The sequence below is a fragment of the Ranitomeya imitator genome, chromosome 4 (genome assembly GCF_032444005.1).
Source record: "Ranitomeya imitator isolate aRanImi1 chromosome 4, aRanImi1.pri, whole genome shotgun sequence".
Lineage (NCBI taxonomy): Eukaryota > Metazoa > Chordata > Amphibia > Anura > Dendrobatidae > Ranitomeya > Ranitomeya imitator.
Genome location: NC_091285.1, coordinates 312625254 through 312652370, shown reverse-complemented (window position 1 = coordinate 312652370; position 27117 = coordinate 312625254). Strand labels below are relative to the sequence as shown.

The 27117-nt window shown below is 43.4% G+C and overlaps 1 protein-coding gene across 1 annotated transcript in view; it reads right to left on the bottom strand.

Moving 5' to 3' along the window:
• CAPZA2 (capping actin protein of muscle Z-line subunit alpha 2) overlaps nt 1-27117 on the bottom strand; it is a 98716-nt gene that overhangs the window by 45567 nt on the left and 26032 nt on the right. The window contains exons 2-4 of the mRNA XM_069764844.1: nt 25714-25777; nt 8791-8842; nt 719-782 (exon numbers count right to left, since the gene is read on the bottom strand). Coding sequence (XP_069620945.1) covers nt 719-782; nt 8791-8842; nt 25714-25777 — 180 coding nt within the window. The remainder of the gene's footprint in view (nt 1-718; nt 783-8790; nt 8843-25713; nt 25778-27117) is intronic.

The window sequence follows — 27117 nt, the reverse complement described above, 5'->3', positions numbered from 1 at the left end:
CCACTGCAGGAATGCTCCTCTGCCACTGTAGAGGGATGTTCCTCCTTTATTTGTATGCAGTCTTGGGCACAATGGAAGCTGTTTATTCTGTGAGCGGTGTGCTTGTATGTGTCCGATATGTGAGCAGTGTGTGCTAACATGAACAGGAGCTGGGGGGAAAATAACCAATTTAAGGCTGTGTGCACACGTTGCGTTTTTTTCGCTATAAAAACGCCTACATATGCATCCTATCATTTAGAATGCATTCTGCAATTTTTGTGCACATGATGCATTTTTTTCCACGAAAAAAAAACGCATTGCGGTAAAAAACGCAGCATGTTCATTAATTTTGCGGGGTTTTTTTTTTTTTAGTTTTTCCCACTATATAATGCATTGGGAAAGCTCCAGAAAAAAAACCCGCGGTAAAAACACGAAAAAAAAAACGCAGTGTTTTTTTGCAGAAAATGTCTGGTTTTCTTAAGGAATTTTCTGCAGGAAATTCTTACGTGCGCACATACCCTAAAAATGTAAAAGAGAATTTAGCCACCGCTTGAGTACCAATCCCATATTAGTATGACAAGCAGCTTACATTTAATTGTGGCCCCTTAAAGTATAAAAGATAAAAATGCCCCCCAACACTACACTAAAATTGTGCACCTCCTTGATTTGTATGCAAAAAAGTCCAATCATGATAAAAGCAACAATATTCACCTCAAACAGGGAAACAGTTGCCACATACCTGATCTTCATAGCCTTCAATTTTTACTGGGGTGAACTGATCCAAGTTGTATTGTGCAAAGGCGCTAGGTATAGAAAAATGTTACAAATCAACTTGGAGAAATTAAAAGTTTCATCATTAGATTTCAGTAAACATGCCTTAACTTGAACCATTTGTATGGCAATTCTTGTACAAAGCTGACACAATCTTTAACCCCCGGAGCTTTTTTCGGTTTTGCGTTTTTTTGTTTTTCGCTCCCCTCCTTCCCAGAGCCATAGCTTTTTCATTTTTCCGTCAATACGGCCATGTGAGGGCTTATTTTTTGCAGAACGAGTTGTACTTTTGAACAACACCATTGGTTTTACCATGACGTGTACTAGAAAATGGAAAAAAAATTCCAAGTGCCGTGAAATTGCAAAAAAAAAAAAAAAATGCAATCCCACACTAGTTTTTTGTTTGGCTTTTTTACTAGGTTCACTAAATGCTAAAACCGACCTGCCATTAAAATTCTCCAGGTCATTACAAGTTCATAGACAGCAAAAATGTCTAGGTTCTTTTTTTTTTATCAAAGGGGTGGGAAAAAAAATTTAGCGCTTGCTAAATAGAAATTTTTTTTTTTTAAAATGCGCAATTTTCCAATACCCGTAGCGTCTCCACTTTTCGTGATCTGCGGTTGGGTGAGGGCTTATTTTTTGTGTGCCGAGCTGACAATTTTAATGATACCATTTTGGTTATTGCACTTTAATGCAATGTCACGGCGACCAAAAAATGCAATTCTGCCGTTTTGACTTTTTTCTCGCTACGCCTTTTAGCGATCAGGTTAATCTTTTTTTTTTTTATTTATTTTTTTTTTATTGATAGGGCGATTCTGAAAGCAACGATACCAGATATGTGTAGGTTTGATACTTTCTTTTACGGTTTTATTTTAAATGGGGCGAAAAGGGGGGTGATTTAAACTTTTATATTTTTCTTCATTTTTAAAAACATTTTCTCTTTACTTTTGGCATACTTCAATAGCCTCCATGGGAGGCTTGAAGCTGCCACAACTTGATCGGCTCAGCTACATAGAGGTGATGCTCAGATCACCCCTATGTAGCAAAACTACTGCATTGCTATGAGCGCCGACCACAGGGTGGCGCTCACAGCAATCCGGCATCAACAACCATAGAGGTCTCAACGAGACCTCTGGTTGTCATGCCGACACACCAATGACACCCCCAATCATGTGATGGGGGCCACCGATGCACGCATTTTCGGCCGGATGCACTTGTTAAATGCTGCTGTCAGTTTGACAGCGGCATTTAATTAGATAATAAGTGCAGGGGAATCACGATTCCACCTGTGCCTATTGCGGGCACATGTAAGCTGTTCAGAACAGCTGACATGTTCGGGCTTTGATGCGGGCTCACCGATGGAGCCCACATCAAAGTGGGAGACACTGCCATCGGACGTACCATTCCGTCAGATGGCAGTAAGGGGTTAACCCCTTTACCCCCAAGGGTTGTTTACACGTTAATGACCGGGCCAATTTTTACAATTCTGACCACTGTCCTTTTATGAGGTTATAACTCTGGAACGCTTCAACAGATCCCAGTGATTCTGACATTGTTTTCTCGTGACCTATTGTACTTCATGATAGTGGTAAAATTTCCTTGACATTATTTCTGCAAAAAATGGAAATTTGACGAAAACTTCGCAATTTTCCAACTATGAATTTTCATGCCCTTAAATCACACAGATATGTCACACAAAATACTTAAGTAACATTTCCCACATGTCTACTTTACATCAGCACAATTTTGGAACCAACATTTTTTTTTTGTTAGGGAGCTATAAGGGTTAAAAGTTGACCAGCAATTTCTCATTTTTACAACACTTTTTTTTTTTTAGGGACCACATCACATTTGAAGTCATTTTGAGGGGTCTATATGATAGAAAATACCCAAGTGTGACACCAATCTAAAAACTGCACCCCTCAAGGTGCTCAAAATCACATTCAAGAAGTTTATTAACCCTTCAGGTGTTTCACAGGAATTTTTGGAATGTTTTAAGAAAAAAAAAAATATGAACATTAACTTTTTTTCACACAAAATTTACTTCTGATCCAATTTGTTCAATTTGTCCTGAGTACGCTGATACCCCATATGTGGGGGTAAACCACTGTTTGGGCGCATGGCAGAGCTCGGATGGGAACGAGCACCGTTTGACTTTTCAATGCAAAATTGACTGAAATTGAGATCGGACGCCATGTTGCATTTGCAGAGCCCCTGATGTGCATAAACAGTGGAAACCCCCCAAAGTGACACCATTTTGGGAAGTAGACCCCCTAAGGAATTTATCTAGATGTGTGGTGAGTACTTTGAACCCTCAAGTGCTTCACAGAACTTTATAATGTAGAGCCGTAAAAATAAAAACTTTTTTTTTTTTTCTTCACAAAAATGATCTTTCAGCCCCCTGTTTTGTATTTTCCCAAGGGTATCAGGAGAAATTAGACCCCAAAAGTTGTTGTGCAATTTGTCCCGAGTACGCAGATACCCCATATGTGGGAGTAAACCCCTGTTTGGGTGCACGGCAGAGCTTGGAAGTGAAGGAGCACCGTTTTACTTTTTCCAACGCAGAATTGTATGGATTGAGATCGGTCGTCATGTTGCGTTTTGCAGAGCCCCTGGTGTGCCTAAAAGGTGGAAACCTCCCAATTCTAACTCCAACCCTAACCAACACACCCCTAAACCTAATCCCAACCACACTCCTAACCCCAACACACTCCTAACCCTTATCCCAACCCTAACCACACCCCTAACCCTAATCCCAACCCCAACCCACCCCTAACCATACCCCTAACCCTGACACACTCCTAACCCAACCGTAAACGTAATCCTATCCCCAACGTTAGCCCCAGCCCTAGCCCTAACTTTAGCCCCAACTCTAACCCCAACGGGAACATGGAAATAAATACATTTTTTTATTTTTTTTTATTTTTCCTTAACTAAGGCGGTGATAATGGTGGGGTTTGATTTCCTATTTATAGCGGGTTTTTATGTTTGGCAGCTGTCACACACTAAAAGACACTTTTTATTGCAAAAAAATATTTTTTACGTTACCACATACTGAGAACTATAATTTTTCCATATTTTGGTCCACAGTCATGTGAGGTCTTGTTTTTTGCGGGACGAGTTGACGTTTTTATTGGCATCATTTTCGGGCACATAACATTTTTTTGATTGCCTTTTATTCCGATTTTTGTTAGGCAGAATGAACAAAAACCAGCAATTCATGAACTTCTTTTGGGGGAGGTGTTTATATCGTTCCGCGTTTGGCAAAATTGATAAAGCAGTTTTATTCTTCGGGTCAGTACGATTACAGCGATACCTCATTTATATCATTTTTGTATGTTTTGGCGCGTTTATACATTAAAAACTATTTTATAGAAAAAATAATTATTTTTGTATCGCTTTATTCTGAGGGCTATAACTTTATTTTTTCGCTGATGACGCTGTATGGCAGCTCGTTTTTTGCGGGACAAGATGATGTTTTCGGCGGTACAATGTATTTAAATCCGTCTTTTTGATCGCGTGTTATTCCACTTTTTGCTCGGCGGTATGATAAGCATTGTTTTTTTGCCTAAAAAAAAAAAAAAAAATTTTTCTTACTTTGTCCCAGTGTGGGACATCATGGTAAAGTGTCAGATCGCTGATCTGACACTTTTCCCAGCACTGTGTCAGATCAGCGATCTGACCGGCACTGCAGGAGGCTTGCCGGGGCCTGCTCTGAGCAGGCACTTGCAAGCCACCTCCCTGCAGGACCCGGAAGGAGCCCCGTGGCCATCTTGGATCCGGGACCTGCAGGGAGGAGGATGGAGGAGACGTTCGGAGCAACGTGAGCAACATAGTGCCGGATGTCAGCTGTGATAGTTAGCTGACACCCAGCCGCGCACAACGCAAATGTGAACGTAGCCTAACAGGAAACAAAGATGAGCATGATTACATGAGAGAGAGAGTTAGTTGGTTGTTGGGGAAATAGTACAGCAAAACATCCCTACTGCTTTCCGCTAAGATCTGTCATCTCCGCTGTACTACCCCTCGCCCTACACTAACTGCTGCAAAACGAAGGCTGAAGCAACATTAGTAATTACACTCAGCTCTGCTGCTCGTCCTTTGCAATCACAAATGGCTCTGCAGTGAGATCAGTGAAGAGATCAGACTGTCTGTCATTAGGTGTCTCACATAATAGAAAACTTGCTATAAGCTATTATGGGTGCGTGCTTATTTTTTCCCCCAGTATATTCCTGCCTATGATCGATCAACCTCATGCAGGGGAAGTACACGTCCCCAGTGGAAAAAAAAAAATCTTCGGCTTAAAATTATAACCTGAACTTTCCAAGCAAATATCTCTGCAACAGAGTCGAGAAAGTAATAACTAAAAACGTTTTTTAAGCTCTGTAGTCACTATTCCATAATGTGGTCAGTTTAGGCTACTTCACACATCAGGTTTTTCGTTTCAGGCACAATCCGGCAAGTTTTGAAAAAACGGATCCGTTTTTTGTCATAGAATTGTGTTAGCGCCTGATGGCCAGACGTTTCATCCGTTTTTTGCTGGATCCGTCTAAATAGTCGTTTACGGCAGACGGAGAAAACGTCCATACAAACTTTTTTTGTCCAGCGAAAAAAAGCGCACAGTGACGGAGCCGGCCAAAAACGTGTGAAACTGAGATGTAAAACTATGAATCCGGCCTCCGGATTTGGTTTTCCAAGCATTTCCCATGCAAATCATGCACATTTGCCGTTCTGATCGGTCGGTCTCTCTCCCCCCACATAAAAGGAGGTGACCAGCGACTATATGCTTGTTCACCTCATCCCAGCTAAGTTTATATGATTCCAATCATTTAGAACAAAGTGTCTCTCAATCACAAAATCAAAACTGAACTTCAATTTGGTCTTACACCTGCTTAAGGTGCATTTAATGCTCCCAAGTGTGGCTGATAAATGTTATTTTTATAGAGTGATGGCTTATTGGCTGTATACAAGCCTGACAGATGAGCCCAGAACAATCTGTAATGCAGTCTATGCACAGTTAGCTGTGGATTTGGTTTTTATTTACCAATACCACAATGTAGTGTCTCTCTGAATTAGGACAGAGTACACAGAATAGAGTTTGGGAATGGCTAGTCAGGACTCCAACCTGGTAAACAAAGAGACTATTAGTAGCAGTGTTGGTAATGTTTAGTTCTAAGCTTTTTTTGTTCATGGTTGTCACTGACAACTTTCGGATAAAAGCATTGGTATTTATTCAGGAGACAGTTATATAATCAATATGGGCTTAAAGAGCAGACTCTCAGCTTTAATATGAGGGTATTCAATTCCTAATTTGAATAAGGGTTCATGAGTTACACCTATTTAAAAGGGACCAAAAGAAATCGCACAATTATCTCAAAAGCTCTTTAATGGGCTGCATAGGCTATTCTCTCACAAATCTGTAACATAGCAGGAAAAAGGTCTGCAGCTGATGCCAGTTGTGACATTTACATTTTGAAGTGGTTGCTGTGAACCCACAACATGCATTCAAAGGATCTCTCAACAGAATAGGAACAGACCATTAGGCTGAAGAAATCCATCAGAGAAATGGCAGAAATGTTAGAAGTGGTCAAAACAACAGCTTGGTACATTCTGCACCAAAACAAAAGTGCATTGGTGAGTTTCGGAACTCAAAAAGGCCTGGACGTTCACAGAAAACAACAGTGGTGGTTGTTCACAGAATCCTTCCCATTGTGAAGAAACACCACTTCACTACATCCACCAAAGTGAAGAATATTCTCCGGGAAGTAGGTGTTTAAGTATCAAGGTCTGCCATAAAGAGAAGATGTCATGAGAGCAAATACAGAGGGTTCACAAGTTGCAAACCATTACTCATCCTTAAAAATAGAAAGGTCACATTGGAACTTGCCAAAAGAACATCTAAAGAAGCCAGCCCAAATCTGGAAAAGCATTCTTTGCACAGATAAAAATAAGATCAGCCTGTACCGGAATGATGCCAAGAAGAAAATATGGACAAATCTTGGAACACCTCATGATCCAAAGCACACCACACCCTCTGTAAAACAAGGTGGAGGCAGTGGACATGCATGGCTTCCCATGGCACTGGGTCACTAGTGTTTATGGATGATGTGATTGAAGACAGAAGCAGGCTGATGAATTCTGAAGTGTACAAGGCTATACCACCTGCTCAGATTCAACCAAATGCACCAAGGATGTTTGGACGGCGCTTCACATTACAGATGGAAAATTACTCAAAACTTCCTGCGAAAGCAACACAGGAGTTTAAGGCAAAGAAGTGGAATATTCTGTAATGTCAGAGTTAATCACCAGATTTCAACTCCATGGAGCATGCATTTCACATGCTTAAGACAACACATAAGGTAGACAGACCCACAAACAAGCAACAACTGAAGTAAGCTGCAGTAAAGGCCTGGAAAAGCATCACAAAAAAGCAAACAGTTTTGTGACGTCCATGGCTTCAAGATATCAAGCATTGGTTGCCTTCAAAGGACTCTACAAAGTATTAACCCCTTAGTGACTTAGCCAAATTTTTGGAATCTGACCAGTGTCACTATGTGGTAAGAATTCTGGAACGCTTCATCAAATCCCAGTGATTTTGAGACTGTTTTTTCGTGACACATTATATTTCATGATAATGGTAAATTTAAGTCGATATGTTTTGTGTTTATTTATAAAAAAAAAAACAAACAAACAGAAATTTGAGAAAAATGTTTAAAAATTAGCAATTTTCACATTTTGAATGATGATCCCTTTAATCCAGATACTCATACCACAGCAAAACATTAATAAATAACATTTCCATCATCTCTGCTTTACATCAGCACCATTTGTAAAATGTTATTTTATTTTGGTAGCATTTTAGGTTTAAAAATGTAGCAGCAATTTTTCATTTTTTCAAGGAAATTTACAAAATGTATTTTTTTTTTTTTAGGGACCTATCCATGTTTGAAGTGACTTTAGGGGTCCCAAATATTGGGAACCCCCTAACAGTTATACCATTTTAAAAACTGCAGTCAGGTAGTTTATTTACCCTTCAGGTGATTTTAACCCTGCTGTTCTGTTGGTCAAAAATGACCGACCTTGAACTTCAATATTCTTTAAAATATTCAAGATGCGGCTCTGAAACCCGTGGCCGACCGACCCATCCTCATTTAAGTCAATCAACCACAAGTTTCAGAACCGCATCTTGAACACCCCAAAAAATACCAAAGTTCAAAATAGGTCTCCCCAGACCGAACAGAACAGCAGGGTTAAGGAATTAATGCAAACTGGTATGACAGAAATGAAAATGTGTATTTTTTACCACCTAAATGCCGCTAACTTCTGAACAGGTTTTAACAGCCGTCAGACTTTGATGCTGCTATTTGGTCGTGAATTGCCATGGCAAACATCAGAACCACACAATCATGATCTGACGGCACCAATTGGGAAAAAGAGGAAGCCCCCCACACACTGTTAACCATTTATATGATGTAGTCACTATTGACAGCAGCATCTAAGGGGTTAAACAGATTTGAAGGGTGCAAACACTGATTGTGGCTGATGCGGAAAGTTGTCAGCTATAGTGTACAGCTGACAGCTGCTGGATTGTCTCCTGTATGGGGAGGCTATTCTCTTATATCTCAGGTCAGTTAAGACGTATCGGCGGTCATTAAGGGGTTAAACATGAACATTTTATTTATGGTAAAATGTGTCCAATTACTTTTGAAAGCCTGAAATGAGGAGGTTTTGTAGATGAATGCAACTCAAACGTTTCACATGATATTTTTGTTCAACCCCTTTAATTTAACCTGAAAATCTACACGTCAATCGCATCTCAGTTGTTTCAATTTAAATTAAAAAAAAATAAAAATGATATAGTGACATGCAGATCCCAAATCATGAAGACTCGGGCACCTCCAAATGTTTTAGGAACTAAAGAAATCTGGTCTGGATACCTGTATTTACTAAAATGCCCGCCCAACTAGGAATTAGGCAACACTGAAGTACAAGTTCATAGAAATACTAGAACTGTGTCCGGACTAAAAAACGGATACTTACTGAGCAGCACCTTCCCTGAGTAAATTATCGTTGTTAAGCAGGAATCGAACATCTGCATAGGAAAACATTTCATGGAAGAGTTAGTACAAAACAAGATTTATATTAAATAAAGAGCACAAATTAGACAAAAAAGGTTCTAAGTTACAGCAGCTAGTATTTAACCCTTTTCCGACATTGGGCGTAAATGTCCCTTTGATGTGAGCTCCGGGGGTGAGCCCACAACTTTCCCGGCACATGTCAGCTGTTTTGAACGGTTGACATGTGCCCGGAACAGCCGTGGGTGGAATCGCAATCCATCCGCAGATGTTAACCCATTAAATGCCACTGTCAAACACTGACAGCGGTATTTAACATGCGCTTCTGGCAATCGTGCAGGAAATCCGCCCATCGGTGACTGCGGGTAACCGATGTGTTGTCATGACAACCAGAGGTCTCCTGGAGACCTCTATGGTTGTCACCGCCGGTTTACTGTGAGCGCCGTCTGGTGGTCGGCGCGCATAACAAGTGAGCAATTCTGCTACATACAGGCGATATGATCACTAAAAACCTGATCACTAAATGGCATAGCGAGAAAAAAAGTCAAAATGCCAGAATTACGTTTTTTTTGTTGCCACGACATTGAATTAAAATGCAATAACTGGCGATCAATAGACTGTATCTGCACTAAAATGGCATAATTAAAAACGTCAGCTCGGCAAGCAAAAAAATAAGCCCTCACCCAACCAGAGATCACGAAAAATGGAGACGCTGCGGGTATTGGAAAATGCTGAAATTTATTTTTTTTTAAAACGAAGTATGGAATTTTTTTTGTCACCACTTAGATGAAAAAAAAAGAACCTAAAAATGTTTAGTGTCTATGAACTCGTAATGACCTGGACAATCATAATGGCCGGTCACTTTTAGCATTTAGTGAACATAGTAAAAATGGAAAACAAAAAACAACTGTGGGATTGCACTTTTTGCAATTTCACCGCACTTGGAATTTTTTTTCCCTTTTTCCAATACATGATATGTTAAAACCAATGGTGTCATTCAAAAGTACAACTCGTTCCGCAAAAAATAAGCCCCCACACGGCCATATTGACCAAAAAATAAAAATGTTATGGCTCTCGGAAGGAGGGGAGCAAAAAATGAAAATGCAAAACAAAAAATACCTCTGGTTTTTAAGGAATTAACATACATTTACAATAGATATGTAATATATTTATTTGTACTTTAAATTTATAGTTAAGGCTAACAAAATAGGAATTTTAGAATGTTTTACTCAATTTACGGTAACTGAAAACAATCGTTTCCAGAGAAACCGCTCAGAGAGATTTGCCTATCAATAACCAGTCATTGTGGGTCAGCACTGAATGAGGGGGTCATAAGTAGTGTTGAGCCACCGCCCTAGTGTTCGAGTTCGGTTTGTCAAAATGGGACGTGTTCGACGAATGTTTATCGAACACCGCCGAACCCCATTGAAACCAATGTGCGGCCTACCGGGCTCTGTGCGGGCCTGCCGGAGGCTCTGTGCGGGCCTGCCGGAGGCTCTGTGCGGGCCTGCCGGGGCTCTGTGCGGGCCTGCCGGGGGCTCTGTGCGGGCCTGCCGGGGGCTCTGTGCGGGCTATACATACAGTACATTAAACAGAGTACATACTCACCATTACTGGTTACTTTGTTCCCCGAAGCCAGTGTCATCTGTAAAAAAGATTAAGGGTATATGCACACGTCCGGAATGCATGCAGAATTTTCCTGAGATAAACCTGAGGTTTTCCGCAGGAATTCTGCATGCGTTTTTTTTCGCATTTTTGCGCGTATTTTGGGGGATTTTATGTGTTTTTTTCTAGACACTCCAATATAATGGGAAATCCGCAAAAAATCCGCAAAAATAATGAACATGATGATACTTTTTCAAGAATGCGTTTTTTTTTTTTGCGGAAAAAAATGCATCATGTGCACAAAAAATGCGGAATGCATTCTAAATGATAGGATGCATAATGTATGCATTTTTATGCGTTTTTATAGCGTTTTTATCGCGAAAATTCCTGAACGTGTGCACCCTAAAATAACAAACAACCAATATACTCCCTGTCCGCAGAAATCCACAAGTGTCCCACGACGATCTTCCGTGCAGAGCAGCAGCATCAGCTGATGCGACAGCTCTCCAGGGGCTCCAGGAACACAATGACAGGAGGAAGGTATCCTTCCACACTGTATTCCTCCGCTGCTGTAAAAAAAAAAAAAAATAGTCCCTAGTCTCACTTTTGGCATTGCTGTGTGAGAAATTTTCACACGCAGCAATTGCCATAAAGTGAGACTTTGAACTATAGTAACCTCAGTGATGCACTGCAGGAGCCATTGTCTCCTGTCAGTGTGTCACTGAGGGTCCTATAGAGCAGTGACATCACCCGATGTCACTGTTCTATAGGGGAGATCGTCGTGGGACACTCGATATTAATTTGACTATGGCTGACAGGTAGTATACGGTTTATTATTTTACAATTTTTGCAGGCGCTGAAGTATGGTAAGTATGGTTAAATGAAGAATATTAAAATACTTTTTTCCTAATGTGTGTTTTATTAATCCTTTATTACTATTGGATTAATAATGGATAGGCGTCAAGACGCCTCTCCGTTATTAACATGGCTTAATGTCACCTTACAATAGCAATTGTACAATACAATTACCCCATATCCCACCACTACACGGGAGTGGGAAGAGAGGGGCTAAGTGCCGGAATTGGCGCATCTTACAGATGTGCCATTTCTGGGGTGGCTGCAAACTGGTATTTGTAGCCGGGGGGAGAGGGGTGGTGAGGGGTGGTTGGCAATATCCATGGCCCCTCTCTAGGCTATGAATATCAGCCCGCAGCTGTCTGTGAGGCCTTTCTGGCTATACAATACTAGATGGTGGCCCGATCCTAACGCATCGGGTATTCTAGAATATGCATATCCACGTAATAAATAGCACAGCCACGCAGTACACTGCCCAGCCACGCAGTACACTGCCCAGCCACGCAGTACACTGCCCAGCCACGCAGTACACTGCCCAGCCACGCAGTACACTGCCCAGCCACGCAGTACACTGCCCAGCCACGCAGTACACTGCCCAGCCACGCAGTACACTGCCCAGCCACGTAGTACACTGCCCAGCCACGTAGTACACTGCCCAGCCACGTAGTACATTGCCCAGCCACGTAGTATATTGCCCAGCCATGTAGTATATTGCCCAGCCACGTAGTATATTGCCCAGCCACGTAGTATATTGCCCAGCCACGCAGTATATTGCCCAGCCACGCAGTATATTGCCCAGCCACGCAGTATATTGCCCAGCCCACGTAGTATAAAGCACAGCCCACGTAGTATATTGCACAACCCATGTAGTATATTGCACAGCCCATGTAGTATATTGCACAGCCCATGTAGTATATTGCACAGCCCATGTAGTATATAGCAATGTGGGCATCATATTCCTGTTAAAAAAAAGAATTAAAATAAAAAATAGTAATATGCTCACCTTCCGGAGCCCCCGGATCCAAGCGAAGCGGTTACCGACTCTCCTCGTGCGCTCCGGTCTCGAGTGCATTGCGGTCTCGCGAGATGATGACATAGCGGTTTTGGAAAATAAAAGGAAAATGTGCATGATTTGAATGGAAACATGCATGAAAAAACGGATTCGGAGGCCGGATTCATCATTTCACATCTCAGTTTCATCCGTTTTTTGCCAGATCCGTCACTGTGTGGAGACAGCTTTTTTGACAGATCCGGCAAAGAACGGATGAAACGTGTGGCCATCAGGCGCAATCCGGCACTAATACAACTATGAGAGTTTTTTTTAAAAAACTCGCCGGATTGTGCATGACGGCAAAAACCTGATGTGTGAAAGCAGCCAGATATATGGATAGATGTATCTATAGATATATCTATCTATAAATATATCTATAGATGGATATATCCATAGATATATAATAGAAAGGCCGATGTTTCTAAGGCTACTTTCACACTTGCGTTTTTAGCAATCCGTCGCAATCCGTAGTTTTTGGGAAAAAAAAATGGATCCTGCAAATGTGCTCGCAGAATGCGTTTTTCACCCATAGAGTTGTATTAGCGACGGATGGCCACACATAGCGTCCGTCGTGCAACGGAAAAAAAAAAACGGATCCTGCAAATGTGCTCGCAGAATGCGTTTTTCACCCATAGAGTTGTATTAGCGACGGATGGCCACACATAGCGTCCGTCGTGCAACGGGAAAAAAAAAACGGATCCTGCAAATGTGCTCGCAGAATGCGTTTTTCACCCATAGAGTTGTATTAGCGACGGATGGCCACACATAGCGTCCGTCGTGCAACGGATCAGTCGTGTTTTGGCGGACCGTCGGCACAAAAAAACCGTTCAAGTGAACGTTTTTTTTCCGTCACATCCGCCATTTTCTACATCGCATGCGCGGCCAAAACTCCGTCCCCTCCTGTCATGATTCCAATGGCAGGGAATCACAAAAGGACAAGCACCAACGAGCTCTAGGGTGATGGAACCTGAGCTGACCGCGACCCTAAACCTGAACACACAAATAACAATAGCCGGGGAACGTGCCTACGTTGATCCTAGACGTCTCGCACCAGCCGAAGATCTAACTTCCCCTATTAGAAGAAACACAGACCTCTCTTGCCTCCAGAGAAATACCCCACAGAAATAGCAGCCCCCCACATATAATGACGGTGAAATGAGAGGAAGGCACATACACAGTATGAAATCAGATTCAGCAAAATGAGGCCCGCTAAAACTAGATAGCAGAGGATACAAAAGTAAACTGCGCGGTCAGCAAAAAACCCTTCAAAAAACCATCCTGTAATTACTTGAACTCATGTTCCAACTCATGGAACATGAGGAGCAATTACAGCCCGCTAGAGCAACCAGCAGCAAAGAAACAATTATATGCAAGCTGGACAAGACAAAAATAAATCAAAAACGTGGAACAAGAAAATCAAAAACTTAGCTTGTCCTGAAGATTACTGAAGCCAGAAGCTGAGGTAACAAAACACTCTGATAACCTTGATAGCCGGCGGGGAAATGACAAGAAAGCCCGGTTAAATAGGAAACTCCCAAATCTTAATAGAACAGGTGGACACCAGAGACAGCAGAACACAAATCACCCAGTACCATCAGTAACCACCAGAGGGAGCCCAAAAACAGAACTCACAACACCCTCCTCGCTGGACTTCAGAATGGGCAGCGGATGCGTTGAAAAACTGCATCCGCAGCCCAAGTCGGGGCACAAATTTCACAACGTGCGTCGGTATGTCGGCCCGATGCTTAGCGACGGACCCGTACCGACGCAAGTGTGAAAGAGGCCTTAATGAGCGTTTAGTTTTTAAAAAAAACTGCAAAAAGCGGCGCGGGCTGTTGTGAATTCTGTTGTCGAACTCCCTCCTGTGGTCGTGAATGGTACTTCGGCGAGTTCTGTCCATGGACTCCCTCTGGTGGCTGTGAGTGAAGCTGCTGCTTCTGAGGTTCCTTACACAGGTGACGTGGTTTATCCTTTAGTTGGCTGCTCTATTTAACTCCACTCAGATCGTTACTCCATGCCAGCTGTCAATGTTCCTGCATTGGTTCAGTTCGCTCTTGGATCTTTCTGGTGACCTGTCTTCTCCAGCAAAAGCTAAGTTCCTGATAGTTATTATTTGTCCATTGTTTCCTTGTCCAGCTGGTTATCATGATTTTGTCTTGCTAGCTGGAAGCTCTGGGATGCAGAGTGGCATCTCCGCACCGTTAGTCGGTGCGGAGGTCTTTTTGCACACTCTGCGTGGTCTTTTGTAGTTTTTGTGCTGACCGCAAAGATACCTTTCCTATCTTCTGTCTGTTTAGTAAGTCTGGCCTCCCTTTGCTGAAACCTGTTTCATTTCTGCGTTTGTGACTTTCATCTTTACTCACAGTCAATATATGTGGGGGGCTGCCTTTTCCTTTGGGGAATTTCTCTGAGGCAAGGTAGGCTTTATTTTCTATCTCTAGGGCTAGCTAGCTCTTAGGCTGTGAAGAGGCGTCTAGGGAGAGTCAGGAACGCTCCACGGCTATTTCTAGTTGTTGTGATAGGATTAGGGCCCACATCCCAGAGCTTGTCCTGTGTGAGTTTACCTATCAGGTCGTGCCGGGTGCTCCTAACCACCAGGTCATAACAGCTCCCACGCAATTTTCTGTGCCAGAGGGGGAAAGCCGACGGCGGGGGGCAAATATTCATAGCCTAGAGAGGTTGAGAGGGGCCATGGATATTGTCCCCCCCCCCTGCTACAAATACCAGCCGACAGCCGCCCCAGAAATGGCACAGAAGATGCACCAATTCCGGCACTTAGCCCCTCTTTTCCCACTCCACACTTTAATATTCTTCATTTAACCATACTTACCATACTTCAGCGCCTGCAAAAAATGTAAAATAAACCGTATACTACCTGTCCGCCATAGTCCAATTAATAACGAGTGTCCCACAACGATCTCCCCTATAGAACAGTGACATCGGGTGATGTCACTGCTCTATAGGACCCTCAGTGACACACTGACAGGAGACAATGGCTCCTGCAGTGCATCACTGAGGTTACTATAGTTCAAAGTCTCACTTTATGGCAATTGCTGCGTGGGAAAATTTCTTACACAGCAATGCCATAAGTGAGACTAGGGACTATTTTTTTTTTTTACAGCGGCAGAGGAATACAGTGCGGAAGGATACCTTCCTCCCGTCATTGTGTTCCTGGAGCCCCTGGAGAGCGGTCGCATCAGCTGATGCTGCCGTTCTACACGGGAGATCGTCGTGGGACACTCGTGGATTTCTGCGGACATGGAGTATATCGGTTGTTTGTTATTTTAATCTTTTTTACAGATGACACTGGCTTCGGGGATCAAAATGACAAGTAATGGTGAGTATGTACTCCATGTTTAATGTACTGTATGTCTGTATGTATGGCACGCAGAGCCCCCGGCAGGCACGCACAGAGCCCCCGGCAGGCAGGCACACACAGACACGCAGTCTCCGCCGACACTCCATTATAGTGCATCATTGCACTATGGGAACTTCCGACTCCGGTATCCGATATCGCAAAAGTATCGGAACTCGGTATCGGAATTCCGATACAGCGAATATCGGCCGATACCCAATATTTGCAGTATCGGATTGCTCAACACTATTCAGCACAGATCTTTTGGTGAACGAACAGTTATCGAACAGAAACTCGAACAGCCGAATTTTAACCAAATTGTTCGAGTTTGACGAACGACTCGAACACCGCCCAAAACAGCTCGAATTTGAAATTGGCGAACAGTTCGACTCGAACACCGCTCATCTCTAGTCACAAGACAAACTGGCAAAGATGTTGAAGGCTGAACCACTGAAAATATCAATATGGATCAAACATTGATACTGTTCAGGAAAATCACAAAGCAAGCGTCCCTTCAGTCCACATTAATGTGATTATACAGGTTACATGTACCATCAACATAATTGGAGCCCTACTACTACTGTCATTCCCCCGTTTTACAGCCTTCTTTGCATCTTCCCAAAAATGCCCCCGTTTTCTGTGACTTCTGTGGAGAGTGTTCTTAGAAGTCACAGACAATTCCCTCGGAGGGATCTGACGTCTAAAAACACTCTCTATGGAGAAGTCACAGATACAAGGGACAGTTTTGAAAGGGTGCATACAAGACTCCAAAACCAAGGAATGGCAGCAGGTTTGTTTTGAAGTGTTCTAGGTATGCTGGTACACATTTCACATGTACTGTAGTGTCAAATATTCCATTTGGACCGAGAATCACTTTAACCATACAAAGCACCAGTACATTTAAAAAGGGAACCTGTCAGCAGGATTGTGCACAGCAACCTACAGACAGTGTCAGGTTGGCGCCATTACACTGGTTGACGAAATCCACCTTAATGATATGCTCGTGTTCTGGAGTGGTCCTTCTTGTGGTGCTCTTATTAGGTATTCATCAGTATGGCTTTTGATAGGTCACAGATCCCTCAGTGACCTGCCCCCTAGTTTACTATAATATATATATAATATACACACATATTAATACAAACGTCTGTGAAATCAATCTGTCCACTTAGGAAGCAACACTGTTTGACAATCAATTTCACATGCTGTTGTGCAAATGGAATAGACAACAAATGGAAATTATTGGCAATTATCAAGACACACTCAATAAAGGAGTGGTTCTGCAGGTGGGGACCACAGACCACGTCTCAGTACCAATGCTTTCTGGCTGATGTTTTGGTCACTTTTGAATGTTGGTTGTGCTTTCACACTCGTAGCATGAGAGACTCTACAACCCACACAAGTTGCTCAGGTAGTGCAGCTCATCCAGGATGGCACATTAATGCAAGCTGTGGCAAGGAGGTTTGCTGTGTCTGTCAGTGTAGTGTCCAGAGGCTGGAGGCGCTACCAGGAAACAGACCAGTACACCAGGAGACGTGGTGGGGGCCGTAGGAGGGCAACAACCCAGCAGCAGGACCGCTACCTCAGCCTTTCTGCAAGGAGGAACAGGAGGAGCACTGCCAGAGGCCTGCAAAATGACCTCCAGCAGGCCACAAATGTGCATGAGTCTGCACAGTTAGAAACCGAGTCCATGAGGATGGTCTGAGCACCCAACGTCCACAGATGGGGGTTGTGCTCACAGCCTAACACCGTGCAGGGCGCTTGGCATTTGCCACAGAACACCAGGATTGGCAAATTCGCCACTGCTGCCCTGTGCTCTTCACAGATGAAAGCAGGTTCACACTGAGCACATGTGACAGACGTGACAGAGTCTGGAGATGTCATGTAGAGCGATCTGCTGCCTGCAACATCCTTCAGCATGACTGGTTTGGCAGTGGGTCAGTAATGCTTTGGGGTGGCATTTATTTGGAGGGCTGCACAGCCCTCCATGTGCTCGCCAGAGGTAGCCTGACTGCCATTAGGTACAGAGATGAGATCCTCAGACCCCTTGTGAGACCATATGCTGGTGCGGTTGGCCCTGGGTTCCTCCTAATGCAGGAGAATGCCAGACCTCATGTGGCTGGAGTGTGTCAGCAGTTCCTGCAAGCTGAAGGCATTGAAGCTATGGACTGGCCCGCCTGTTCCCCAGACCTGAACCCGATTGAATACATCTGGGACATCATGTTTCGCACCATCCACCAACGTCACCTTGCACCACAGACTGTCCAGGAGTTGGCGGATGCTTTAGTCCAGGTCTGGGAGGAGATCCCTCAGAAGACTATCCGCCGCCTCATCAGGAGCATGCCCAGGCGTTGTAGGGAGATCATACAGGCACGTGGAGGTCACACACTACTCATCATTTCCTTGTCTTGAGGCATTTCCACTGAAGTTGGATCAGTCTGCAACTTCATTTTCCACTTTGATCTTGAGCATCATTCCAAAATATATATATAAAGCTGAATGTGTGTGTGTGTGTGTGTGTGTGTGTGTGTGTGTGTGTGTGTGTGTGTGTGTGTGTGTGTGTGTGTGTGTGTGTGTGTGTGTGTGTGTGTGTCCGGGATTGGCATCTGCACCGTCGCAGCTACAGCCACAAAATTTTGCACAGTCACACGTCTGGACCCAGAGAGCGTCATAGGCTATGTTGTGAGGCGAAATTTTAACCCCGCGCGTTCCAATTCACCAAACAATTTTGCCCCTATCGACATAATGGGGAAAAAATGAAAGGAAAAGTGTAGGAGGCAAATTGACAGCTGCCAGATGTGAACAAGGGGGACTTAAAGAGTGAGAGCGATGGCGCCACAGAGTATATACCGTACAGTTGCTAAGGTGGGGCCCCGACATGGGATACTCACCACACACGGGGATATGAACACACACACAAAATGCGCCACACACTACCACGTGCTTGAACACATATTACCCTCAGCACACATTTCACCACAAATACACCAACCTCGCCACATAAAAGTCGAAACACAACAGTCGTCGCTCAAAACTCGCCACGTGCAGAACTCGCCACATGCAAAAACTAGGCTCTTGCAAAACTCGCCACAAGTGCAAATCTCACCTCATGGAAAACTCGCCACACGCAAAACTTGCACACGCAGAAAAATTGCCACATGCACAAAAGTTGCAACACATGCAAAAGTTGCCTCACACAAAACTTGCACATACTCAAAAGGCACCACACATAAAACTCGCCATGCGCAAAACTTGCTGCACACAACTTGCTATACTAACCTGTCACATGCAACGCGACACACAAAAAGTTGCTACACGCATGTTGCCACACAAAACTCATCTCACAAAAGTCGCTACATGCATGTCGCCACACGCAACTCAACACATACAACTTGACAAACGAAACTCGCCCTAAAACACACACAAGTCTGGTATTATCCTTCAAAAATAAAAATCTGATTAATAAGCAGACAAACTACAACAAATGTACCATATAGGAAATACGGCAGCTGTCAGTCACATGACCTGTCTATTATGTGTATGTGTGAGCTAATATATACTGCCAGGGGAGGGCTTCCTGTTGGCTGGGGATTTATCAGGCTGCCAATTTAGCTTACAAATACTGAGGTAAAAATACTGAGCAAATAACGTGTGAACGAGGTCTAATACAGGAGGAGATGACACACAGGTATATACTATATACAGGGGAGATGACACACAGATATATACTATATACAGGAGAGATGACAAACAGATATATACTATATAGAGGAGGAGATGACATACAGGTACATATATACAGGAGGAGATGACATACAGGTATATACTATATACAGGAGCAGATGACTTACAGGTATATACTATATACAGGAGGAGATGACATACAGGTATATGCTATATATAGAAGATGACAGGCAGGTATATACTAGATACAGGAGGAGATGACACACAGATATATACTATATACAGGGGAGATGACAGGTATATACTATATACAGGAGGAGATGACATACAGGTATATACTATATATAGAAGGAGATGACATTCAGGTATATACTATATATAGGGGAGATGACACAGCAGGTATATACTATATACAGGGGAGATGACACAGGTATATACTATATACAGGAGATGACACAGATGTATACTATATATAAGGGAGATGACAAACATGTATATACTGAGGTGATGAGGTGAAAATGAAAAGGTGTGAGTGCAAAATGAGAGGAGTGAGGAAAAATAGTGGAGTGATCAGAAAATGACAGATGTGAGGTTGAAATGACAAGTGTTAGGGGGGAATGAGAGGAGTGAGGGAGAAAATGAGAGGTGTGAGGGAGAAAATGAGAGATGTGAGGGGGAAAATGAATGATGTGATTGGGAAAATGAGAGGCGTGATGGGAAAATAAGAGAAGTGAGGTGCTATAACTAACCACAGATATTTACTATGCCCAGGCAACGCCGGGCTCTTCAGCTAGTGTATATATATATATATATATATATATATATATTATATATATATATATATATACATACATACATACATATATACATACATATACTAGCTATTGAACCCGTTCTACGCCCGGGTGGCGAGCATTTATATTGGTATATGGTCTCCATCCTGGTATGTGCTGCTCCATCCTGCGCCCCCATCCTGTCATGTGCTGCTCCCATCCTGCGCCCCCGTTCTGTCATGTGCTGCTCCCATCCTGCGCCTCCATTCTGTCATTTGCTGCTCCCATCCTGTCATTTGCTGCTCCCATCCTGCGCCCGTTCTGTCATGTGCTGCTCCCATCCTGCGCCCGTTCTGTCATTTGCTGCTCCCATCCTGCGTCCCCGTTCTGTCATGTGCTGCTGCCATCCTGCGCCCGTTCTGTCATGTGCTGCTGCCATCCTGCGCCCGTTCTGTCATGTGCTGCTGCCATCCTGCGCCCGTTCTGTCATGTGCTGCTGCCATCCTGCGCCCGTTCTGTCATGTGCTGCTGCCATCCTGCGCCCGTTCTGTCATGTGCTGCTGCCATCCTGCGCCCGTTCTGTCATGTGCTGCTGCCATCCTGCGCCCGTTCGCTCATGTGCTGCTGCCATCCTGCGCCCGTTCTGTCATGTGCTGCTGCCATCCTGCGCCCGTTCTGTCATGTGCTGCTGCCATCCTGCGCCCGTTCTGTCATGTGCTGCTGCCATCCTGCGCCCTTTCTGTCATGTGCTGCTGCCATCCTGCGCCACCATTGTATTATATGCCCCCCGCTCCAGTGTGTATGCCCCCGAATGCTGCTGCCATATAAAAAAAAAAAAAATACCATACTCACCTATCGTCCGGCTCCACTGCAGGTATGTCTTCAAGAAAATGGCGCCGGAAAGCGGGGACTGCGCAGGCGCCGATTCCGGCAGCAGGAATCGGCGCCTGCGCAGTCCGCGCTTTCCGGCGCCATTTTCTTGAAGACACACCTGCAGTGGAGCCGGAGTGTGTCTTCAAGAAAATGGCGCCGGAAAGCGCGGACTGCGCAGGCGCCGATTCCGGCGCCTGCGCAGTCCGCGCCCTCCGGAGCCGGGAGCAGAGGAGCCGGGAGACGGAGCCGCAAGCAGCGCTGGAACCGGGAAAGGTGAGTATACTTACCCTCCCTCCTGGCGGTCCCTGACTCTCCGGTGGAGATCGCGGTATGCGTTCAGTGCTTACGCATACCGCGATCTCCCGGGAGCGTCGCTCTGTGAGGCCCAGACTGCGCCGGCGCTTGCGCAGTCTATAGAGGCTTCGGACAGAGTGACGCTCCCAGCGTTATATTATAGATATACACATATACACAATATATATATATATATATATATATATATATATATATATATATATATATATATATATATATACACATACACACACACACATATACAGGTCCTTCTCAAAAAATTTGCATATAGTGTTAAATTTCATTATTTCCCATAATGTAATGATTACAATTAAACTTTCATATATTATAGATTCATTATCCACCAACTGAAATTTGTCAGGTCTTTTATTGTTTTATTCCTGATGATTTTGGCATACAACTCCTGATAACCCAAAAAGCCTGTCTCAATAAATTAGCATATCAAGAAAAGGTTCTCTAAACGACCTATTACCCTAATCTTCTGAATCAACTAATTAACTCTAAACACATGCAAAAGATACCTGAGGCTTTTATAAACTCCCTGCCTGGTTCATTACTCAAAACCCCCATCATGGGTAAGACTAGCGACCTGACAGATGTCAAGAAGGCCATCATTGACACCCTCAAGCAAGAAGGTAAGACCCAGAAAGAAATTTCTCAACAAATAGGCTGTTCCCAGAGTGCTGTATCAAGGCATCTCAATGGTAAGTCTGTTGGAAGGAAACAATGTGGCAGAAAACGCTGTACAACGAGAAGAGGAGACCGGACCCTGAGGAAGATTGTGGAGAAGGACCGATTCCAGACCTTGGGGAACCTGAGGAAGCAGTGGACTGAGTCTGGTGTGGAAACATCCAGAGCCACCGTGCACAGGCGTGTGCAGGAAATGGGCTACAGGTGCCGCATTTTTGCATGTCATTCGGAAATCAAGGTGCCAGAGTCTGGAGGAAGACTGGGGAGAAGGAAATGCCAAAATGCCTGAAGTCCAGTGTCAAGTACCCACAGTCAGTGATGGTGTGGGGTGCCATGTCAGCTGCTGGTGTTGGTCCACTGTGTTTCATCAAGGGCAGGGTCAATGCAGCTAGCTATCAGGAGATTTTGGAGCACTTCATGCTTCCATCGGCTGAAATGCTTTATGGAGATGAAGATTTCATTTTTCAGCACGACCTGGCACCTGCTCACAGTGCCAAAACCACTGGTAAATGGTTTACTGACCATGGTATTACTGTGCTCAATTGGCCTGCCAACTCTCCTGACCTGAACCCCATAGAGAATCTGTGGGATATTGTGAAGAGAAAGTTGAGAGACGCAAGACCCAACACTCTGGATGAGCTTAAGGCCGCTATTGAAGCATTCTGGGCCTCCATAACATCTCAGCAGTGTCACAGGCTGATTGCCTCCATGCCACGCCGCATTGAAGCAGTCATTTCTGCCAAAGGATTCCCGACCAAGTATTGAGTGCATAACTGAACATTATTATTTGTTGGTTTTTTGTTTGTTATTAAAAAACACTTTTATTTGATTGGATGGGTGAAATATGCTAATTTATTGAGACAGGTTTTTTGGGTTATCAGGAGTTGTATGCCAAAATCATCAGTATTAAAACAATAAAAGACCTGACAAATTTCAGTTGGTGGATAATGAATCTATAATATATGAAAGTTTAATTGTAATCATTACATTATGGGAAATAATGAAATTTAACACTATATGCTAATTTTTTGAGAAGGACCTGTATATATATGAGCTGAATGTATATTGTGATTGGCTGACAGCCCATGACGGGGTGGAATGACATCATGACATGCGCAATAGAGCGCCGGCAATGGCAGATACAGCGTCCTCCATGTGTGTTGACCCACACGCAGCAGGGTAAGGGATAAAAATGACTATATATATATATATATATATAATAAGCACGTGATATTTACATAATAAGGGAATATATTAGTATTTAATCAATGAGAAATATGATTGTGAAGATTCATGGTTTATAATAGCACTTTAGCACATTGCACTTTTATATGAAAAGGGATTGCACTGAGGATTTTTTATATGATGTAATTTGAAAGACTATGTAAATATATATTAATGGCTATCTGTTTTAATATGCAAATGACTGTAGATTATGCCTATAAAAACACAATTGAAAGCTACACCCATTGCCTGAGAAAGGCTCAGTGTGAGCCAAAACATTACAGAGATGTGGGTTTGAATAAACTACACGATTTCACCTTGAAAAGGACTTGGAGTGCTGCCTTCTTTTTTTCTATTTGGTATACAATTTGGGTGGATGAGTGCACCATTCTACCCAGGAGGCCAGGCACCCACCGGTGAGCATTGTGCTGTTCCAATTTTTATACACTGCGTTAGCAGCAGCCGGTTCAGCACATACGCCAACGGGCTGCTGCTAGCGCAAGTAGCGGTGTTACATCGCGCTAGCGCAGATGGAGCATCTGCTAGCTCTATCTGCGCTAGTGGTGACGGACCCGGAAACGCTGCAGCCCGCGTCTCGGGGTCCATCACTCAATGACTGCACATGGCTAGCGCACGCCCATTGTGGGCGAGCGCTAGCGATGCGTGCGACATTGCATTCAATGGCGGCGTTACCGGACTACGTTACACCGCGTTATGCCGCAGTGTAACGTAGTCCATCTAACGGACGCCAGGAACGCAATGTGAACCTAGCCTTAGTGACAAGCCCTCCTCAAATGTGGTTATACACATTAGATAAAAGTAGGTTAATGATTGTTCAAAATCATTACGCGAACACAGTCATTAACATTTTAATCCATGCTGGCCATTACTATCTTTCAAACTGGCCATACACGTTCAATCATACCAGGCAAAGGAGAAAATCTTTAGTTCAACTACCAGACGGAAATTTAACACCAACAATTTCTTCCCAGACTATGATGGTCTGTGATTTGGCTCACTGAAATGAATATAGTCAAATTTGTTAATTATGGCTGAAATTGCCTATTTTAATCAACTTTAGTCTAATGTGTAGGGAGACCTTCTAGATCGAGATGGGAGGACCCCTGGATGTTAAGGTCCGGACCAACAATTAAGAAAATGTTGGGATCAGGTACAAGAACAGTACTCAATCCTGGACCCCATTCACTTGATTGGGGCCCCGAACATGACCTGTATCTGATCAGTGGGAAAATCATTACCACCGGTCACACAGTCGTGACTCCCACGCTGTCAAATGACAGCGTGAGCCCGTAGCTGTGACTGGAGGTAAAAGGTTTACCTCCAGTCACTGGAGCCATGAATATTACCCAGTTGGAATGCATGAGCAGATGCTATCTGTAATTTTTCTCATTGTTCTCATAGAAATACTGTCCTTAGCATTGCCACACATGTACTTTATCAAACAATAGGAAATGTGAAATTTGTACCTTTTAACCACCACCAACCAGAAAACTTTCAAAAGCACAAATGAAAAGTGAATCAGATTTTCATCTATTTCATATAGACTACTTTGTAAGCCAAGTACTTTCTGATTAAATGAGTGACGACATTCCAGAACCCCCCCCCCGAATGCTATGATCATACCCTGTGCTACACCATAATAGCACCATGGTGCATCCACATGTAGGGCATGGCTTCATGTATAATACACTTTCCTCCACCTTTACTACAAACCATAAGGGTATGTGCACACGATGCGGATTTTGCTGCGGATCCGCAGCGGATGCGCAGCCGCGGATCCGCAGCAGTTTCCCATGAGTTTACAGTACAATGTAAACCTATGGGAAACAAAAAATGCTGTGCCCACGCTACGGAAAAAAACACGCGGAAACGCAGTGTTTTATTTTCCGCAGCATGTCAATTCTTTGTGCGGGATCCGCAGCGTTTTTACATCTGCTCCAATAGAAAACTGCAGACGTGAATCCGCAATAAAAAAAAAGCGATAAATCCGCAGTAAAAACCTCAGCGGTTTTTCAATGCGGATTTATCAAATCCGCTGCAGAAAAATCCGCAGTGGACCATTCTACGTGTGCACATACCCTTAGTGTTCTACATAGCAGATCAGCCAAACAGTTGTGTCAATAGTAGTTCATTCACAAAGTTATGCAGTAGTCCATTCATACAGCTGTCTCAACAAGAAAGCAATAGCGGTGTGGTGCGTACGTGCATAATTAGAATATATTGCAGCGCAAACTAATATATATATATATATATATATATATATATATATATATATATAAGTTTGCACTCCAATTTTGTAAATATATATTTGTGTTTTAATATTAAAGTGCACCACAAAAGAATTGGAGCCATTATTTAACCCAAAGGGTCTTCTGCCTTTGCAAATATTGTAAAGTACTCAAGAATATTAAAGTAAAAATGCAAAGCTAAAAAACTCTTACTCACCATTAAACACTTCATTAAACTCTCCTGGAGGGGCATGAATGATGAATTTTGCTGCTACACGAACCTAAAAGCAAAAAGGAAAACAAAATTTGTAAGAAACTAAACTCACTCCCAGGAAAAATATAAATCAGTCTCCCCTAGGATGGGCAGTGCAGTCCTCATTCCTTGATAGGGTGTTGATCCAGGGAACTAGTCTGATTGCCGTATTTGGAGTCAGGAAGGAATTTTTTTCCCCAATGTGGAGCTTAGGCTAGTTTCACATTTGCGTTAGAATCCGCAGCGTTTAATCCACATGTGCAAGAAGAAAAAAAAACACATAGAAAAGCGTACAAATGCGGCTTTTTTTGACAAATGCGGTTAAAAAACGCCGCATTTATAGGCTTTTCTATGCGTTTTTGTCTGCGTTTGCGTTTTGTGCGCGCATGGTAAGAAATTTTACAGGAGAAAAATCTAGGTAATCAGACACCGCCAATGGGACTACAGAGGGCGTGTATTATTGGATCTCTATATATAGACCCTAGGACTGCTGAAATCTTAACAGTGTGCTACTGTATCCTGTGTCATGATGGATCTTCGCATGGAGAGCTTTTATTTCAACCAGGATTTAAGCATCAAGCGGTTTCTTGCCTGTGCATTTACTTGGGAGCAAGACAGAAATCGCGAAAGATGGAGAAGCAGACGGCGTTGGTGTTTTTAGATACACCCCATTATTGAATTACGTGAGAGCCGTGGAGCCTATCACACGCTGTATGGCGAGATTAATGAGAACCCTGACAAATTCCCAGAATACACAAGGATGTCGCAAGACTCGTTCCGGGATTTGCTTGCTCGTGTCCAAGGAGCCATATGGAGACAGGACACCCAGCTCCGTAGAGCGATTCCACCCGAGGAACGTCTGCTGGCTACATTAAGGTACGTAAGAAATGTAAACCAATGCCAGTGCTAATTTTGGGTGTTCTGACATGTGTTTTTTTCTGTTTGGTATTTTTCTTTATGTCTTTAGCATAACCACACCATAAATAGAATTGATTGTAATTTTTCTTTATTATTTACTTTCTTCCAGATTTCTGGCAACCGGAGAGAGTTTATCATCCCTCCATTTCCAATACCGGCTTGGAATATCCACCCTGTCGGGAATAGTTGCGGACACCTGCCGGGCTTTGTGGAATGTACTCCGGGATGAGTTTATACCCCTACCCACCGCGGACATGTGGATTGGAATTGCAGAAAAATTCTGGAGTGTGTGAGATTTCCCCAACTGTTTGGGAGTGGTGGATGGAAAGTACATCTGCATTATCAAACCAGCCAGAACAGGATCGGAGTACTTCAACTATAAAAAATATTTTTCTGTTGTGCTCATGGCAATAGCCGATGCGGACTGTCGCTTCATCACCGTGGACATTG